This window comes from Grus americana, chromosome 25 (genome assembly GCF_028858705.1).
Source record: "Grus americana isolate bGruAme1 chromosome 25, bGruAme1.mat, whole genome shotgun sequence".
Classification (NCBI taxonomy): domain Eukaryota; kingdom Metazoa; phylum Chordata; class Aves; order Gruiformes; family Gruidae; genus Grus; species Grus americana.
In genome coordinates, this window is record NC_072876.1 from 5,209,362 (window position 1) to 5,229,834 (window position 20,473).

General features: G+C 45.1%; 1 protein-coding gene across 5 annotated transcripts; it reads left to right on the top strand.

The window, feature by feature from the left end:
* Nucleotides 1-730: 730 nt before the first annotated feature.
* On the top strand, nt 731-19,917 carry PM20D1 (peptidase M20 domain containing 1). Of its 5 annotated transcripts, none has more exons than XR_008574140.1 (15): nt 731-983; nt 2,398-2,484; nt 3,099-3,331; nt 4,773-4,859; nt 5,672-5,805; nt 6,231-6,350; nt 7,139-7,214; nt 7,443-7,504; nt 7,759-7,837; nt 8,946-9,017; nt 9,521-9,689; nt 10,400-10,499; nt 11,340-11,499; nt 17,628-17,709; nt 19,867-19,917. XR_008574140.1 is itself a non-coding variant. In XM_054803624.1 (14 exons), exons 1-13 carry the CDS (start codon nt 779-781, stop codon nt 11,467-11,469), a joined length of 1,554 nt encoding a protein of 517 aa, XP_054659599.1. In that variant the 5' UTR covers nt 731-778; the 3' UTR covers nt 11,470-11,499; nt 17,585-17,701. The 5 variants fall into 5 exon arrangements, 3 of the variants coding, with proteins under 3 accessions (XP_054659599.1, XP_054659601.1, XP_054659600.1); XR_008574142.1 differs by lacking the exons at nt 17,628-17,709; nt 19,867-19,917 and adding exons at nt 15,563-15,662; nt 16,039-17,573; XM_054803624.1 differs by lacking the exon at nt 19,867-19,917 and having other exon boundaries at nt 17,585-17,701.
* The last annotated feature ends 556 nt before the right edge of the window (nt 19,918-20,473 follow it).

The window sequence follows — 20,473 nt, forward strand, 5'->3', positions numbered from 1 at the left end:
AATATTGGTTTTGTTCTTTTTTTTGATAATAAAGAATGTGTGAACAATCATCTGCTGCTTCTGCTGATTGGAGAGCAGCCTTTCCACGGCAGCTCCCGTCCGGTACAGTTTATGCCGTGGGAAGATGGGATAAATCTTCCCATTCAGTACAAGACAGCTGTAAACAGGGGAAGAACAATTTTTCCATCGCGCTCCCTGCTGAAACCAAGCGAGAAGTAACAAGTTTTGAAAACCAGGCGGATTTAAAGCCACCCCCCAGGGCACACCACTGTGCCTGACTCGGGCCCGTCCTTCACCCTGGTCCTTGCTGGCTGCCATCCTCCTGCCTGGCCCGTGGCCCCACTGACCCTGGGGGTGGTTATTCCCCACGGACACCCCTTTTCCCCCCACGGACACCCCTCTTCCCCCCACGCACCCCGTCAGCTTGGCAGCAGCACCCGGAGCCCCAGTGCCCTCGGCCTGCCAGTGGGCTCCAGGCACGGCCCAAGCCAGGGTGAGGGGACATTGCCATTAGTGCTTGCTGCTGCGGGTACCAGACACCGCTCGCCACGGCTCCTAAACGTCACCTCGAGGTAAGAAATACGCGATTTCACGGAGGGAAGAGAGAACCGAACCGCCATTTCCGATGTGGCGCGGCGCGGAACTACAACTCCCAGGAGCACTCGCGGGGAGGGCGTGTCCAAGGCGCCCATTGGCCGCCCTCTCGGGCGGGTGCGTGACGATTGGCGTTCGGCCACGCCCGTCCGCTCCTCAGCGGGGCGGCCGAAGTCCGCCGGGGATGGCGGGCGGGAGCAGGTTGCGGCGGGTGGCGGCGTGGGCCGCGGGCCTGGGGCTGTGCGCGGCGCTGCTGGCCGTGGTGGCCGCCGTGCTGCTCCGCGCCTACGTCCTGCGCGCCCCGGCGATCCCGCGGCTGTGGGCGCGGCGCGGCGGTACCGCCGCCTTCAGTGCCGGCGAGAGGCTGGAGCTCAAGGAGGCGCTGCGAGGTGAGGGGGCCCGGCGGGCCGCCCCGGCTGGCCCCACCCTCCCGGCCCACCGGGCCTTCCCGCGGGCCTACAGCCGGTGTGCCCCCCTCCAGCCCCGCGTCGGGGGTTGTTGCCGGCCCTCTGTTTCCCCGGCGTCGCGGCTGGGGCGTCCCGAGCTCGCCCTGCGGCCGTGGCAGCCCTCTTCGCAGGGAGAGAGGTTGGCGTCGAGGGCCGGCCACGGGGCACGGGTGGGAGCGGGGCAGCAGTGAGGAAGGACGCTTCCTCGGGTGCTTTCCCCCTTGGAGGAGCCGGTTGCTTGTTCTCCTGAAGCCAGCTTTCATCCCGCGCTGACTCTCTTCACTGTTTCCTCTCGTACATGCAGAATGCTCCAGGCACCCCATGACTGCATTTGCTGGGCACCTCTTTGTCCACTGGATAAATTCCTGCTGGTTTTGGGGGTTTTTTTCTTTCCTTTATTGCTGGCTGAAATCTTGCACGCCACTTGGCTGCAGACAGCCTGTCCATACCAAGTCAGGGTGTGTTGTGTCTTCTGCAGAGGACTTTGAGGTTATTTAGATCTCATGAGGGTTGGCAGTTTGCAGGAAACCACAGTCTGGCATGAAGCGATAGTCCGTGACTGTTCAAGTAGGGGTTGGGTTCTGTAAATCTCACATGTTGTTCGTTTGGAAGATTTATTGCCTAGCAAATTCTGTTTACGTACTTTTGAATGGGAAAATGCAGGGATATGAGAGATACTTTATTCTGTGTTTCTTCTTGAATAACACAACCTTTAAAAGAATCTGTAACCTACTTGACAGATGCTCTTAGGAAAGGCAGCGGTGGTTGGGACTAAGTTGCACCCATGTTTTGCACAACAGTGACTCGATGTTGGAGAGCAGCCTTGTCTGACCCTGTTTAAAAGACAGAGCAGACTAGAAGGAGCAACAGACACCTGTGCGTTTATATATCGTTAAGGGTTGGAGCAGTATGAGGGAGGTGCTGTAAGAGTCTTGCCATCACAACCTGACTTACTATTGGAAAAGAACCTTGAACTCCCAACTGAGCTACCTGCTTAGCTGCCCGAATAGTTTATGACTCTCAGGAATCAGTTCACCTGAGCAAAATGCAGCTGCTTCTGGGCAGTAGCATTTCTAACAATATCATTCAACACTTCAGGATGAAAAACAGAGTTGAAGTATCTAGAGAAATACCTTGGCTGAAACTGGAAGGAAATACGGGTGTGCTGCATGTGTGCAGCTCGGCTGAGGTACATCAGTCTTTTTCATTGTGGCAGCTCTTACTGTCCTGTGAAATAATCTTTAAAACCTGAAAAATATTCAGGAACATAAATATTACTTTCCCTTTTGAAATGCAATTCAAGTATTCTTTGACTTATTTCAGTGTTGAATGATTTCTATTTTGTATTTTATTAAAGGTGCTATTAAAATCCCAACGGTTTCCATATCTCCGGAGGACTTGAATACAACTGCCATGGCAGAATTTGGGAACTACATTCAGGAAGGTACTAACCTTTCATTCTTAGCGATCTCTGCTGCTCAATTTTATTTTCATAAACAAATTGAAGAGAATATATATGGCTCTTGAATATAATGGAGCAGATTTTTAGTTTGCTTTTCCTCAGGAAAGAACTGGCAAAAGTGACATACATAAGTCACCTCTGCAACAGTGTACTTTGGTGTAGCAACGGCCAAAGCTAGAACAGAGAAGGTTCAAATGTCTTTTTGCAATGGTGGTTTTTGGGCCTTGAGATGGTTAGATGACCTTGCCATTAAAAAAAAAAAGGGGGGGGGGGGGGTAAAGAGGAAGACTACCCCTGCTTCAGCCTACTTTTTTGGCAGTCCCATCATTGGTACCTGCAAAACAGCTGCAGCACTGGTGAACAGCAGTTCCTGGTTTTGCTTAGGAAGGTCTTAAATACAAAGTGAGGTGGATTGGTAGAAGCGTGAGAGCGAAGCTGCAAATCTGCTTCCTGAAGCAAATTTGTTGTGGGCAGTCTTATTTATAGTGCTTCCCTTGAGGCTAAATAGATGACTGCTCTGTGGAGTATATAATGATAAAATCGGACATTATTGTTAATTTTTCTTTTTCATGTGTGTTTAATATTTTTCTTAACAGTCTTCCCGGCTGTATTTTCTTCAAAGTTCATTCAGCACGAAATTGTTGGGAAATACAGCCATCTGTTTACTGTTCAGGGTTCTAACCCTGAAATGATGCCCTATATGCTGCTTGCACACATGGATGTTGTGCCTGCTCCTCCAGAGGGCTGGGATTTCCCTCCTTTCTCAGCTGCAGAGCATGAAGGTTTCATCTATGGACGAGGAACGCTGGATAACAAAAACTCTGCCATAGTACGTCGTCTTGGTAATATCATGTCAGAGAGATACAAAGCCTGAAAAAGGCAGATTGGAGGAATCTATTCTCTTGAAGCTTGCTATATTATCTCTCTTGCCCCTCTTTAAATGCAGGGTGTTAGTGATAAATTTCTAAGCCCTGCAGTTTTCTTCCAGCTTTTCCTAGAGATGGAGTGGTGTTTTATTACTGAAGAAAGCAGAGTTAAAGCTCTTAGAAGATACAGAAAAACATATTCACAGATGCAGATAATTTGGTTAAATGCCATAATGAAATTATATGCCAAATGCTGTGTTTGAAATCAGGGATAGACCTTTTACTATTTCCCAGGTGTCATATGGGCATTCAAAGGCAAACTTGGCCCTTTGAAAAGGCTTGAGTTTCAAAATAAACAATGTTTATTTAATATTATAGTCAACTAACCTTGTATCTTTTATCTAGTCTGTGGCAGAACAAAGAGCTGTTGTACTAAGTACATTTGGGAGGAATGAAGTACAAAAAAAGATTGATCTGTGAAGGATTTCTCATTTGGGAAAAGGTTGATGGAAAAATTAATAAGGAAAACAGTCCTTTGTGGCTTGCAAAGATTACTTCTGTGACAGCCCTGTATTTAAATTTAAACAGACGTTTAACAAACAAATGTCACAGATGCTGTGGCTGCTTATTATGGCATAGGCCATACTACTAGAAAGTTTCAAGTTGTTTAATCATCAGTTTCAAAGCCTCGCAACTTAAAACTTTGTTTTGGTGCTTCCTTCTACTGTGAACTGCACAAGTAACTCCACAAATGGACAATAAAAATCAAAAATTTCAGTGAATGTGGTAAAAGTGGGTGCTGACAAGGTAGAGGTGATATAATTCCTGCTGAAATGTAAAAAATTAAGTGGATTAAATAGAAAAAAAACAGGTGAGATGGAATAATATAGCAAATGGTAGATTTCATTTCTCATTCTTCAGACTAAGTTTCTTGTTCTTCTGTTTCTGTCATCTTAGCACTTTTTTGTACAAAATATACTGCTCATGAAAATAAATGGATTTGGTAGCTCCATTCAGAGCCAAACTGTGTAGGATAGGCAGTTTAAAGGAACAGTGAATTCCTTGGATAATTATAACTCTGTCATGCTTTCTGTGCGGTTTGTCACTGACTTCATCAGTAGCACGAACAAGCCTACACTGTATGTTGTGTATGTACACTGACACTGTGTAGCACACTAAGTCTTAAGCATTATTGATCAAAAATATCACAGTGTGTTTTCCAGAGAATATGAGTATCATCAGTCGGAGTTGTAGAAATAAAAGTTTAACTGTGAATGGGACAAAGTCTCCTTAAGGGCTGTGAATGCATCCTATTTATTTTACATTACATTGCTTTATTTTACAGTTATTCTCCTTACTAACACAGAAGAATAGAACAATACATTCTGCTTTTTTTTTCTGCAGGGTATTCTTCAAGCTCTAGAATTTCTGCTGAGAAGAAATTACAGACCTCGCAGATCTTTTTATGTTGGCATTGGACATGATGAAGAGGTATTTTCTTTCGTTTCATCAAAATAACGAGTTGTTTGCATTGTTCATCTATGTATAACAAGGCTTAATTTTTACACATTGTTTAGCTAGAAAGTCTTTCCTGTTTTTCTTGGTTATGCAGGTAGATAGTGTGTCAGGCATGTGGTCATAGCTATATATTGATTGTTTGACTTTAAGTGACATTGACAAAGGGTTTGGTGTGATCAGCAAAGTGAAAAGAAAACAGTAGAGTGTTATTTCAAATTCTTTTCTGCATGGAAGGTGCAGCAGGCATCACATTTGGGAGTATATATGACACATGAAAAGCTGGGCTAAGATTTACATGGTTGTTCCAAATGATCAGGAAGAGTTATCAAAAATGTTCCACTTCTGTTGTGGGTATGCCCTCTAGTAAATGGTACAAAGAGGCAGATGAGGTGGTTTTGTTTATTCATTTTCAAAATATAAAGACAAAGAATTGTTAATAGTTAAAATTAGTATCTCTTTAAAATGACTAATTAATCTGTGGATTTATAGCTCTGAGATAGCGCTGTGTCCAAGAACTGGTAGGATTCAAAGCAACACTCAGTGACTCAGGAATGAGAGCGTTCCTCAATGCGCATATAAATTCATCTGCTGCTAGGCCGTTAACAATCTCCAATGAATTTTATTGACTGTCTTTTATTGACAATTTGCTCCAGAGCTGTTCATTAGGGGATTTCTTGCATTCTTTGCATTGTAGCACTGGTCATTGTCAACAGCTGGATGTTTTCCAGTATTCTTCCTAATGGTGTGGCTGAATCTGACCAGTTCTTCTGACTGGATTCTCACAGGTGTTTGGTCGGAAGGGAGCAATGAAGATTGCAGCTCTCCTGGAAGCCAGAGGAGTGAAACTCTCCTTCTTACTAGATGAGGGAAGCGCAATACTAGATGGCATCATTGCGGGAGTGAAGAAGCCTGTAGCTGTGTAAGTAAGAGAACACAATTGACCATGGTGAAAGTGATCCATTTTCAATAATTATTTTGTGAGGAATGACCTTGCTAATGTCAATAAAATACATTATTTTGGTGGGGGGGGTGGTGGTGGTGTTGCTAAAGTTACAGCAGTGGCACAAAGTGCAAGCAAAGGACCTTCAGCATTTGCTTGCTGTCCATCACAGCTGTGCTGACAAAAGCAGAATGTTCCACCTAGTGCACGTTAATTGTATGCTGTAGAGCCTGCTCACTGGAGAAGCAGCCAAGACATCAGTCCTCCAACGCATAAAGATTTGCTGTTGCTGCTGCTTTGGTGTTTTATGATACTAAAAATATGCAGAGTAGTTCTTTTTACCTATTGTCTGCGCATGTGTGTTTGGAGTTGCATTAATCATTTATTTGTTTATCATTGACCAGAATTGCTATCACAGAAAAGGGTTCAATAACACTGAACTTCACTGTGGAAAAAGATCCAGGACATTCATCCTTTCCTCCTAAGGAGACAAGTATTGGCATTCTTGCAGCAGCGATGTCCAGGTGAGAGCTTCCCTGTCATATATAACATCAAAGACAGTCAAACGGACTCCTGAGTCACTGATATGTGACTTTCTTTTTTTTAATATTTGTATTTAGAGTATTTTACAAATCCCCCTTGTATATTTGAAACTGAAGTTTGTAGCTCACTGTGAAGGGCAGAAATGCAATCCCCAGCAAAAGGACAGTCGCCAAGTGTCTGGAGTGTCTTTTCACTTCAACTGTTCCTAGTGTCAGTTGGTTCTTTAAAATCAAGACAATTGCTGCATCATGATGTCTACCATCGTTTACTCTGTAGCAATAGAGATTGCTTTGTGTGGGTTGCAGAATTTCTCTGGAATTTATTTTTGCACATACCTGCTACCTCTATCTGGTAATTATCCAAGCCAGTAAACATGGTGTGAAGTCAGAACATGACTGGGTAAATCATCTCTTTACATGTCTGCGTAGATATCAAATTGGCTAATAAATACGTATTTTAGAAAAACTTAATGTGCCCAGATATGATGGAATTTGGTGTGATATTTTTCTAGATTTCCATGTATTCTTTATAAGAGTCAGGCTTTTGGATTTTTTCAGCTGTTCTTTGAAGAAAGTCTTTGCATGTGACCGGAATGCTCAGAAATCTGTCGTGGAGCTGTGCTCGCAGATTTACTTACCAGGAGAGGAAAGTGTGATTGCATCTCAAATACATGGATACCTTTCAGAAATCAAATTCCTGTCAACCTTCTGGAGCAATAATAGTCAGAGATTTTTTTTTCAATTTCAAATCTTGATTTGCTTTGCCGTAGACTGGAGCAGAATCCCTTGCGCAATCTGTTTGGCCATGGGCCAGAACTCATGACTATAGAGCACCTTGCATCAGAGGTGAGGAAAGAGCTATGATTTCATTCTCAGATTTTCATATTAATAAGTGAAGAATAACCCAGCATATAAATTTAGAGCATAGTTACGTAGTTTCTGGACAGGACTTAAGCTGGCCTTTCTCCCAGATAATTGTTTCTGCTGGAATTACTTCAGCCATAGCCAAGTGACTACACTGTCTTCTTGAAAACAAGAAACTTCCTGATTTGTGGTTTTGTTTCTTCCCCTTAGTTCAGTTTTCCTCTCAATCTCATCATGAGCAATCTATGGCTGTTTTCACCTGTTGTCAGCAGGTAAGAAAATACATCCTTGATGACCATTCCCAGCCTCTCACCCGTAAAAGATGAAGACCACTAGCCATTTCTCGTCTTCCCAGGAAATCAGTTATACCAGTTAAGCTATTTCATAGTTTAGACAATGTCAGCGCCTTACTGCTAATGACCACTTTGTTAACTGAACAGGCCATCATTCAGCTTATTGCCTGTGTAATTGTGGTGCTTATGTTTTATCGATACTAAACTTCTTCAAATTTTTTTTTTTTTGTAAGAGTTCTTGCCTCGAAACCTTCTACCAATGCCTTGATTCGGACTACTACAGCAGTCACGATGTTTAACTCAGGAATCAAGGTAGCTTCAGTTTGATTTTTCTCTGTGTAGAGCCATGAGACAATTAGGACATTTGGTTTCCACCTATTTATATCCAGTTACAAGATCAATTTGGGCCCTGGTCTTAGACCCCGTGTGGTGTCACCACCAGTCTCATTTTTACTTTAGATGTGGCTAGGATTTAGCTACAGGTGGAAATTACTTCCTTTCAGAAATATCTGATCTCTCTAAACCACTGTTAAGATTGTTTATATTTTAGGATGGACAGGAAAGAGTATTTTCTGTGTAATCATACAAAGTATCGATGACAGTATTTGAAACTGCCACAGTCATAAATGCTTCCCTCACCCAGGTGGGGTCTTGTGTTTGTGAGCATGGGTCTGGCATTTACCTTCATTCAAGTAGGGTTAGTGTGCACCTTGGACTGAGAGATAACAGGTTCTGGCAGCTACAGCCAGATCTTGCCCTGATAAGGAGGTGTAGCTATCCGAAAATACTGTAGCTCTGGAAAAGAAACAGGCTGTTTGGTGTGTCCCTGAAAAAAATCTGTTACTGAAAAGCATCACTGGACAAGAAAACAAGATCCAGTGGCTGAACAGTGACACTGAGTGGCCAGCAGAGAAGTGACACCCGGGTGTCTTGGGGTTTTTTTTTTTCCCTAAAGATTGTGCCTTCTTTTCTACAGAATGAATATTTATAATTTTGTTAAATGAAAAAAGAGTTGTGTGTCTTCAGTAACATCATTTATTAAGTGACTTACATGTCTCATATGTGGGGAAAAGTAATATGAGAGTGAGGTAAAAATACTGCTTTAAAAACAACATAAACTTTCAGAATTTCTAAATACAAAGTTTCTGAAGGGAGAGGGCATATCTCAAGAGGAAAATTTCTATATAACAACTAACTTCATTTTTGTTGAATCGATTAATATTTCTTTGTGTCATTATCTGCATTATAGGTGAGATTTACAGTGTTTTAACACAGAGTACAGAAAGAGATATTGCACTTCGTGGAAACAGTGAAGAATTAGTCTGAGGCCTGTAATTGTTTGAGCAGTTTCTGAGTTTGCAGTTGGCATTTTAATCTGTTTTTAACTTCCTTTTAAGTTTTGGCTCTTCCTTTTTTCTAGATAAATGTCATCCCATCTTCTGCAAAAGCAACCGTGAACTTCCGGATCCACTCTGCAGAGAAGGCCACCGAGGTACTTGCCGTCCCCCCGGACGCGGGGCTGTTCTCCATCCCTTTCTGAGCAGGGCGACACTTGGCCATTTGTGGCAGCAAATCTGTTCTATAGGAACACTCTTCTTGTCTCTCCCTGTATTCATAAAAGCGGAGGAAGGGGAAGATTTGGGAATTGCTCTGAAAGTTTATCCTTCTGGAAGCTTTTTCTGGATGGTTTGCTTGGATGACCCAACTACCAAGCAGCAGCAGGCTGACCACCTGCCTTTCAGAGTGAAGCAGTTCAGGAATACCCTGAGACAGTGACGTGCATCTGATTGCACTGGGGGGAAGGATTAGCTTAAGTGTCAGCCGTCCACTGAATAAGAGGAAGAGAGACTGCCACGTGGAATACGCATCTGTATTTGCAGCCACAATTGGCAGTTCATGGACAAATGTTTCCTGGAAAGTGGAACATTTGCTGACATCTAGAATGGATGCTCTCTCATTTCTTCTGCTTATTTAATCTCTGTGTTTTGCCCATAGGTGCTAGAGATAGTTAGAAACACTGTTGCTGATGACAGAGTGAAGATAGATGTAGTAGAGGCCTTTGACCCACTCCCCATCAGTCCTTGGGATGACCAGACATTTGGAGTCCATATTTTTCAAAGAACCGTTCTGGATACATTCCCAGATGTTGACAGCGTAGTCCCAGGTAACAGCAAGCATGTGATGATTATTGTTTCCTCTCCAGCTTCCGCCCTGCTTTTCTCGCCCCCATCCCCAATATTGACTTGTTTCCATTTTCTGTGTATTTCTCCACTCCAGCTGTTAACTGCTGGAAACAGCTGGGTTTTCCTCTTTTTATTGGCTCCCCTCTTTATGTTTTCAAAGTTTTAATGTTGTTTTTAGTAGTGGAAGTAAAAAAGCAAACAGGAAACTGACAGAAACAATGAGACTTGAATTTGACACTCTGCATACAAAGGAATCTCTTCAAGGAAGAAAGGAATTGTGAGGGAGAGTAGGAGGTCTTCTTGCTTTAGCTCTTCTTTTATTGTTTTCATAGCTGGCAAAGCCATTCCTGCTTTTCTGTATTGTTCCTTATGATCCCAGCCCCTTCCCTTTCTTGCAGCTCCTTCCTAGTTCTGTACTGTTTGTTGGACTGCAGTTTGAAGCTTAAACTTTTGTGAAGGCTGATTATCATGGCTGTTCTTAGAATGATTGATTGTATGTTCAGTTCCTTCTGCTCATGAAGGAGAGAATGTTCTTCCAGGATGTACCAATAAACTGTTTCCAGCGATTTTGCTTTTGGTGTGGCAAGGGGTCATATAGAACTGTTATCATTTGCTTTTCCTTTCTCCTGGGAAAAGTGTGGTCATTAAATTGCTGCTCTCGTGCAAAGTAAACCTGAGGTTTGTTTTCCAGGCACATGTATTGGAAACACAGACAGCAGGCATTTCACTAACGTCACAAATGCCATTTATCGATTTAACCCATTGCTCTTGAAATCAGACGATCTTCCCAGGTACTGTATTCTGTCTGCATGCATGCAGCTGTTTGGGGTGGAGACTACTGAAAGAGAAAATCGATATGCATTAGGCAGAAGAAGGAAACCCAACCTTGTGTACCTTGGCGTGGTGGTGGTGTTGCCTCACGTTCTGTTAGGCCACCCATTTCCTGCAGATTTGGGTGCTGCACAAATAGGGGTTGGTAATTACACTGGGAGAGTGTTAGCCCTTACTTTTCTTTACTTCATATGCAGACCAGACCTCATTTAGGTGTCCCATTTGGTAGTACAGCAATGCTGTGAAGCTGAGTGGATCCCGTATATAGTGCAGCAGTGTGAAAGGTGTTCTGTTAGTTGGCCTTGTTTAAGAAATTCCTCTGTATGTTTGGACGCATGCCACTCTGAATTTATTTGCTCCTTAAAGCTGGAAGCTAGGTTTCCTGGGATGAAGTGATAACAAAGAACATCATCATGCAAAGGATTGTTTCTTTATTTAGCTTGTACTAGATTTTTTGTTTTATTGAGGTGCAGATGATACAGGAATAGAGTGCTCTCATAGCTGTACAGGACAGTGACATAAATGGCCAAGAAATGACCAGAGAGCTAGAATACTGTTTGGGTTTTGGGTTTTTTTGTTCCCACGTACACCATGGACTTAGTTGTGCTCTGAGCCTTAGAATCAGTAAGTTTGGTTGGCCTGAGGAACAAACATTGCAGTTACAGGGCAGTATTTGGTGTATATTGCTGTATTTTTATGTTGTGTGTTTTATGAAGTGAACAGGCAAATAGGGTGCTGGGTATATGCAGGTGGGTCACAAATACACACTAGAATGAAAAACATTCTCCTCTTTCTACCAGGATCCATGGGTTGAATGAGAGAATCTCAGTTGAGAATTACGAGAAGCAGGTCGAGTTCCTCTTTCAGCTGATTAAGAACTGTGATACCGACAAGCTTCCGGAGCCTCACGCAAACTCCCATGAGCTGTGAGAAACACACCTGAGAAGAGCAGCTACTAAGGTGGACTCTGAGGTGGCAGGGGTCTGGGCCATGAGATGCAGTTGTGTGTTGTGTACTGAGCTATGTCTGGAGTTTGGTTTTTGCATGTTGGGATTTGCATACAGATGGAAAAAACTGCTGGTTGCTGCTTTAGGCAAATGTACAGTTTGCCAGAAAGCGATAAGAACCTGGACAAAACACAACAAAGAACCCTGATCTCTGTTCCTCCCTGGTCTGACATGCAGCCATTAATCTGATGGAATTATTTTTTTCAGCGCTTTCTTTAAGCCTCTGAAATTGGTAGTCACTTAAAAATCTAAGCTATAATCAGCAGTCACTCATCTATCAGTAAAAGAGGTGATTACTCCTATGTGTGCTTTTGACAAACTCGTTTTATACAGTTAATTGATTTTTCACAAATGATGTGTCTGTCAAAAGCTCACATGAAAGGTTTGTGGCATGGTGTAGGTTTCATGTAATTGATAGAGTTATGCAAAGAGTTTGTAGCACTGCTGCTTGGTGTGGGCTTCTTCCCCAGCATGTCAACCAGCATCAAGGGTGCTCTCACCCAGTGTCAGTGTTAACTTGAGACTGCTAAGTTCTCCCATGCATGTATGCACTGATTTCTGACTCTGTTTTAAAATACTGAGCTCCAGAAGTTCTAGCTATGTTGCTTTAATTGATGTTGCCCTGATCTGAGAGCTGAAAACTTTTCTTCCTGTCTTTTCAGTGAGGTTTGGTTTTTGGTTTTATTCTCTCACCCTTCGGTAAGGCCCAGGATATGTTCTGTAGCTGGGTGTCAGAACGAGGAATTACAGCTTTGAATAGGAAACTAAATCAGTATTGTCTGCTCATATATATTCTCTTTTCACTGAATCAGTTTCTGTAGTGTTTGTTTCTCTTCTGTTCCTCTGAGAACTTGATTGTGAAAGATAGTGAAGCCCTTCAGCTTCTTCCCGTTCAGTGGGAGCAGAGACTCTTTGTGCCTCACTGCCTATGCAAGCAGTTTTCACTTTGCTGCAGCACTTCTGTTGAGTCAGCTCTGTGGGAATCCTGGTGTAGACAGGCCATTGATGCTGACTCTACTTCATCTTGCGCTTCTTGCACTAGCATGCCTGTCTTTGTGTTCTGGTTTTGGCTGGGATAGAGTTCATTTTTTTCACTGCTGTGTTTTGGATTTATGTTGGAAACAGTGTTGATACCACAGGGATGTTTTCGTTACTGCTGAGCAGTGCTTACACAGAGTCAAGGGCTGTTCTGCTTCTCGCGCTCCCCCACCAGTGAGTAGCTAGGGGTGCACAAGAAGTTAGGGGACACAGCCGGGACAGCTGACCCCAATGGACCAAAGGGACATTCCATACTGTATGGCATCATGCTCAGCGTATCAAGCTGGGGGAAGGAGGAGGAAGAGGGGGGACGTTCAGAGTGATGGCATTTGTCTTCCCAAGTCACCGTTGTGCGTGACGGAGCCCTGCTTTCCTGGGGACGGCCGAACACCTGCCTGCCGATGGGAAGCAGGGAATGAATTCCTTGTTTTGCTTTGCTTGCGTGCACGGCTTTTGCTTTACCTATTAAACTGTCTTCATCTCCACCCACGAATTTTCTCACTTTTATTCTTCCAATTCTCTCCCCCATCCCACCAGATGGGAGTGAGCGAGTGGCCGCGTGGGGCTGAGCTGCTGGCTGGGGTTAAACCACAACACTTCGTTAGCTCTAAAGGGTTAAGCATTCTTTTGGCCTTGATATTCTCTTTAGCTGGAGTTACTATTATTAATTAAACAAAGAATTAAGAACCAGATGTTAGCCACAGTAAAGACTGGGTGAAAACTGCTTTGTTGTACTGACTTGCAGACTCTGCTGTAGGTACTAGTGCAACTCCTGTTGCACTGTTGCAGAGATGTGTGTGTCTCTTTCAGAGTTTGAATTAGACACTGGAATGAGTGGTTGTTCTGCTCCAAATTCATATTGTAAAATGTACTGGAATGTACAGGAAGTACCCTGAAACATATCCTGAAAAACAGTGATGGAACTGTGATTCCTGTTCTTTCTGTTCACCGTTGTCTATTTATTTGCAGTCTGATCTTATCAGTATAGCCAGTGGGCTAAAACTGTATCAGTCCACTAAATAATTGAAACCAGCTCGGCATTTTCATCTAATAAAACAAGGAATGCAGAGTCTTTTCTGATTATTATTTAGTCTTTTTATGTAACTGTATAATTGCAATGAAGTCATTTCCACACCTGATTCTACACTAGAGCAAGTCATAAAGCTTCCATCAAAACAAATCCACATATTTTCCAGCCTGCTTTTATCTTTGCACCATCCCTGGTGCTCCCCTTTCTATACAAAATTAGCTAACTCTGTTTATGCATTATTAGGTAGTAAATAGCTTGCATCTTTTACGGTTTATTGCATTTTGTCTGTGTGCCCTAACGTCATTAATTTGTTTAGCCACATGTCTATGGCTCTTTTGTGAAGGTGTCATTCCTCTTGCAAACTCCTGTTGCAGACACAGCAAAAGCCGTGTGTCAGAGTACAGCACAGAACAAAATACATCCCCGGGAGTGGGAGGTGGAGGAAAGTTTTGGGTGTTTTTTCTGTGTCAAGTATCTATAAAGATGACTGACTCTAAAGCCTTCACTTTGACTGGAAGGGGAGATTTGTTGCCTGCTGTAATAGCAAATGGGTCCTAAAGACATAAAGCACCCGTTATATTTTGTCATCTCCTGTCCCCAACCAAAAATGACTCTGTGTTTTAGTGAGGATTGTTTCTTTAGAGGATGTTCATCTGAAGATTTGTTTTGCTCCTGAAGGAAAAGTGAAGGGCAAACAGTGCTGGGAAGGCAGGGTTGGTTTTGGCAGGTACTGTGCAAATATGTGCCATGAGGTTTTGCTAATGCAGCTTGTTGCGGAGCCTCATTAAGTGCTGCTCATCAGCCAGTGCTGAAAGCATGCAGTGCTTCTGCATTGAGTAAATGTTCAACAGAGCTTTACTGCAACCTGAAGCCACTAAACTGAAGTGCTTGAAACAGACCCTATCTTGCAGGATCCGACAGTGAAAAAGCAAATTCCCCACCTCTGCCCATTTTTTTCCAGTCACTTCTGATAATCCTCTGTGCTTTTTTCATGCAGCAGCTTTGCCCTCCATATTCTTAAGTCTCCTTACTTTATCATATTAGCTGCCATGTCATGCTTATCTGGCGCAGTTCTGAGGGGTCGCTCAATGATTTGGTGTCTGCACACCTCTCTGAACAGAACAGCTTGCTTTCCACCCCATTTTACTGCTCTCATGATATGTTTTCAGAGAATGTCTCTCATCTTCAGTGGTATGTGAAATCTTAGTGTCATCCTGTGAATAATAGCGTCAGGATAATGCGCTGGCCTTTTCTGCTAATATCATATACAACTTTACATTGTATGAATAGTTAACTTGATAATGCCAAGTACATCATGAAAACACAGATTAATAGCTCTGTGAGCTATTCTTTTTTTTAATGAGTCATTGTGCTTTCAGCATGTAGCGCAATTACCTCTGATTCATCAGAGAAGGAAAAGCCTGATTTTCTGCTCTGAAGACACATAACTTGGTGTCATACCTAATAGGGTTTTGAACACTGTTTGTATTAGTCCAATTCCAGTGTGTTAACATGTTCCTGTGTTATAACCATAGCAACTTCCTTTTTCCCTCTTCTTTGTAGCCAAGTCTACAAAGCTGCTGTTCTTATGACAACAGTTACTCAAAGCAACTGGTCTGTGGTCGTCCAGCCACAGCAGCCTGCTAGCAAGCAGACCAGCTGACTTAGGGTCATGCAGGCCTGCTACATGATGGAGAAAAGGTCACATTCCACACCTGCATTTTCTAAAGAAAGCTCTGTTGCTGGCCTCTATTTAAAAGGGCTTGGTTTATTTTCAGCCCCAAGTGACCGTGGAGAGTTCGGGCACAGAGCTGGAGGAGAATGCAGGAACAAGGTGTTTACAAAGTTGTTTCCTCAAGCCTTGCACTTGACACTTATATTCTTGGCTCCTCTTTTGCCATTTTGTTTGGCATTTCATGGACCTGGTGAAATCCATTTTCTCAAGCAGGTGCTATGAAAGCTTCCCCACTCAGCTCAGCCCGTGCTGCTGAGTTCTGGCCTTATCAGTGCCATAGATCAAGACATCCACTGAGGAATCTGGAGGCTGTGTATCCTTTGCTATTAGAGAGAGGCAGTCCTCACCTGTAGCTCAGCCTGTGACCCTTAATTCTGACCTTCAGTGGTCATCAGTACTGCCTGCTGCTGTCAGGTTGAACCCTGCATGGATTCTTGCCGAAGCATTCAGTCCTCATCCACAGCTCCCTTGCAGAGCTTGTTAGCTGAAACTTTTACAGACTTGCCATTTCAGTCCCCAAATTCAGGCTCTCGCAATAACCATTTAAAGAAACTGTACCACCGTGACTTGTGAGGTGTCTACTACAGCATTGGTAGTTGCATGCCAACATATCTCAGTGCCTGCAGCAAGGCCTAGAGGCATGCAGAAGTGCTGCCCAGGGAATTGTTTTCCTTAACTGAACAACACAGTGAAGGCTGTGTGTCATCCGAGTTGCCGTGCGGGGGGCTTGGCTCCGCTTTCCGGTTCCACAGCTTCCCAGGGTAGCAGGGGCGGCAGAGATAAAGAGCTCAGCATGGTGGGGAAGGGAGTGACCTGCTTCACTCAGTAGAGATCGCTCTGGCTGATTTAAGAGCTGTGATGGTGGGCCCCAGAGGAAGCTGCAGTCAGTTCTCAGCAGGAAGGAAAATGACCACATGGAAGAGTGGTTAATGCAGGGGGCAGGGGACAAAGGGTGAGTTCTTTGTCACTGATGGATTTACCTCTGAGTTGGTCAAGGCCTGGGCAGTGGGGTATGAGAAGCAACATGCAAGTCATGTAGCATATCACAGAGGGCTTTGCATGCATTTTTAAATTTAATATTTCTAATCCAGCACAATTGTATGGTTTACTGTAGCCCTGGAAATACTTGGATCACTTGAACACTGTCTGATCTTGCACTAGAAATGCAACCACATGGAGGCACCTGGATGCCATTCAGTTATTTAACCGAGTACTCAAAAAAGTTCCTTCTAGTTCATGGCAGTAATCCTCTGCTCGGTGACTGTGCTGACTGCGTGTCAGTGCTGAGGCTCTCTGCATGCTCTATGTCCAGTTACCAAAGCTACACCAGGTTATTTTCTGTATGGTGAAGATGGCTAGAGAAAGGCAGCAGTGGATTACCATCACAGATTGATCCAGTGGCCAGAGGAGGGGATATTAATTCCTCCAGAAAGCCCATAGGAGAAAACCTGAATGTTTGTGGGTTTTTTTCCAGATTCTAATTATTTTGACTGTACTGCAGCCACTACATCTGGTGTGTGCGTATCTAAACTACCTTTAAACTTACTAGCTCACCTACTCATCTTAGTCTAGCATCAGCATAGGTCTGAGTTCAGCCTACCTGACAAGCTGTATAAGTACTCAGAAAAAGTAATTATTATTTGTCCAGGAGCACTTTTGTCCTTCCAAGTACACTTAGATTTTTACACGTCATTACCACAGTACTGCCTACCTGTACATAGACACCAGAAAAGGTTAATCCACTGTCATCTGGGATTTTGGGAAGTGAGAGAGTCTTCATGGACTAGGAAATAGGGGGGAGTTGAGATGATTTTCATTTATACTTTTTTTTTTTTAATATCAGTGTCTGCTCTGACCAGTCCAGCAGACTGGTGGTGGTAGTCATTTCTTCGGCCTAATGTCTGAATATAAATGAATTCACAGCTTATATGTGGAGCAAAGCAGAAATGTGAGGCATGTCCTCAGTCCCTCCATGACAGGTGTCCCTGCTGTCACTGGGTCAGCAGCTGCTGCCACAGGAACCGCTGGCCTCGTGGAACGCAGGAAGCGAGGACCTTCCAGCTCCCCTCTGCCAGCTGCTCTCACGTGGCAAAAAGCCTAAGGGATGTACCTGACTGAGTCTGACCTGTGTTTGTCACAGCAGGCACAGCACGTGGGTGACACATGAACACGGTTGGGAGCGGTAGTCATTTGGACCTTCGGAAAAAGGATGGTGATGGTTTTGTTTGCTTCCAGGCTGGTAAAACAGAACTTCCATGGTCTACATCTCTTCTCCCAGATCAGGACCAGATTAGGGTCAGCTGCTGACGTTGTTGCCTGCCCTCATGAACTGCTTTTGCTCTGGACTGACATCTGTAGGGGTAAGTCATTATCCATAACCTATTCAGTCTTTGAGTTTGCCTGTTGAGGGTCTTGGTTACAAGAGATTAAGAATTAGGTTCCCTCAGAATTCTTGGTCAAAGGTGGCTGGGACTCCTTTCAGATCAGTGTTTAGATGTGACAGATAGTGGCGGAGCTAGAACAGAGAGCAAAGGGTTTGACTGCCAAATTCTATTTTAGATTGGGTTTTTGAGTGGCTTTGGCCAAACTGTTTTGCTGGACTCTTCTGTGAAAAGAGCAAAACCCAATACACATTGTAGCCTCCTAGGCCATCGCTGAGTGCTTGCCCAGAGCCGGACAGCTTGGTAGTGCTAACAGCACATGGCTGCTGTAGAACACATGGCACAACATTCCATGATCTAGTGTAGCTCAGTGGTCAACTCTTTCCTTTCCAAGTATTTTGTTGCCTTTGGTACCTGCTACCCTGCAATTGGAAACCCGTTTCCTGCCCTTTCATCCTCTGCCTCTCTGATCTCTGCGCGTCAGCGTTGCTGGTGAGGATTTTATCTATTTCTGTTTTCTTGTCTCAGGCGGCTTTTGTCTCCACGCTTCCACTTCCTGAGCGTGCAGCTGGCCGGGCTGTTAATCAACAAGGTCACATTTTGGTGCGCGTTGTTTTTAGGAGTGAGGGAAGAATGGTTGCTGTAGGGGAGATACGGATTTTCCAAGTCAGGAAGGAAAGATGAAGGCAGAAAGAGAGCCTTGCAGACGAGGTTTATTTGGACAAAGGAAAATGGTGATTAGGACTGGAGGCAGGATTTGGAACTCCACTTCCAGCTTGACTCTGGAACTGCTTTAGTTAAGACATTGTCTCTCTCTGTCTCAAGTTTTCCTTGATGTCTCTTTGCTGCTGTCACAGCAGGAGGTCATGAGAATTAGTTAAATGACTGCAGATGCTCATCACCACTTGAAATACTGGGTTCAAGCAGGCTGTCTAGCAGCAGATAGGTAGAAGACCCAGAGCACTTTGCCAGTTACTTTATCACAGTGAAAGCAGCACTCTGCTCACCTGCTCCAGAAATTCAACTTTCTTAGAAGTCACATTTGCAAAGGTTTTTGGGCCTGAGAAAGTCAGAAAACCTAAGTGGGTTTATCTGAGCTATCTTCATGCTGCTTGATATAATTTTATATCCTGCTCTGCTTTAAGTGTGCCCTTCACCTTTTTCTTCCACAAGAAGTAGTATTTCAGGAAAGGAAGCTCCCTGTGCCCAGTTTTTTATATGAGCAGAGAGAAATGAAGTAGGGCAGCCCACATCGTTAGAGGGATCTCAGTCACAATGGATCTCTTGCTGCCATTGACCATGACTACCTTCGTTTCCTTATTTTAAGAAATGAAGTCACCAGCTTTAGTCACACTTGACTTGGTGTAGCTGTGGGGGAATGCAGTTCCTGCGCTGCCCTCCCTCTTCCCCTCGCACGCATGCTTGTGTCACAGCGGCTGTTATTGGCTCAAGACCTGTCTCCAAGGCATGGAGCTGGGGATCACGTAATCACTCTGGGTAATAACTTGCTGTTGACTGTTTCCTGGGAGGAAAGGCAAGGCAGGAAGGAAAAACAACAACTGGTCAAAAGTTCCACTCATGCAAAAAAGAAAAAAAAAAAAAAGGGAAATAAAAGGAAAATATGAATCAGAAGAGCTGGTTTCATTCAAGAATACAGAATTTTACAGAGCAATGAGGCACTGACCTCTGCAGCAGGAGTTACTGCTTTTTATGTCCGTGTTTGTTGTGGGACAGTTTGGCATAAACAGATGCAAAGTGGTGACGCTATTCCTGATTTTCTTTGCTGAACTACTTCAGAGAAGCCCTCGAGTCTGGCACCGAGGCTGAAAAGCCAGCCTGTACCGCTTGTATTGCCTCGTTCCCAAAAGGATAAGACAATGTACCAAAGCTGTGCTTCGTGAATACGTTATAACCAATAAAATGCCCTTGGGTTGCTATTTCAGAGTCAGTCTGAGCTGCCCCAGGTGAGCGGCGTGGCTGGACATAGCATTGAGCATCGGTCCCAGTGTTTCCCTGGACTGGGGGGGGGGGTATATCCAGACCCTTCTGTGGGTGGGACGGCAGCGCACCCCTGCCCTGCTCGGCCACCCCGGGGGAATGGGGAGCGTGCTCTGACCTGTGACCCCCTGTCCCCAGGTGGGGAGAACGAGACCTCCCGGGAGGGCGCCTCGGGCCCCCCGCACCCCACCGGCTCAGCGGAGCGAGAACGGGCGGACAGCGGGGAGAAGGAAGCACCAACACCGCGCCCCAGGTGAGAGTCGGGAGCGCCCTGAACTCGGCGGGCGGACGGCGGGAGGGACACGGGACGGACGGAGGGGTGGCGGCCGCACCGCCAGCTCCATGTGGGCTCAGCGGCACGTGACCCCAGGCCACACCTTCGCGTTGCGAAGGGGCGGGGCCTCGCTCACCCACGGCTGCGTGGGTGGGACGTTCGTCGTGGGGGCGGGGCCGGGTGTGACGCCACGCGCGCCTGGCCAATAGGGGAGTCGCGCGGCGCACTGGGCAGGGCCACCATTGGCGGGCGGTGATGTCAGGGCGGCGCGGGGCAGCCCGTAGCGGGTCCGGCGCAGCGCGGTGGGGCAGAGCGGAGCGGGCAGCGGGCGGCGCCGCGGGTGCGCAGGGTGAGATGCCCGGCGCACCGGGCGGGAGGGCGGGCGGTGGCTGCGGCGGCACCGTGTGAGGGCCCGGGGGTCCGGGGCCGCGGCAGGGTCAGCGGGGGGTCGCGGCAGTCCCTGCCGCAGGG

Coding starts and splice junctions, on each gene's coding strand:
- PM20D1 (XM_054803624.1), top strand. CDS start 779: ATGGCGGGCGGGAGCAGGTTGCGGCGGGTGGCGGCGTGGGCCGCGGGC. Junction 6,351..7,138: donor CTTGCAGCAGCGATGTCCAG/GTGAGAGCTTCC, acceptor GCTTTGCCGTAG/ACTGGAGCAGAATCCCTTGC. Junction 7,505..7,758: donor TTTTCACCTGTTGTCAGCAG/GTAAGAAAATAC, acceptor TTTTTTTGTAAG/AGTTCTTGCCTCGAAACCTT.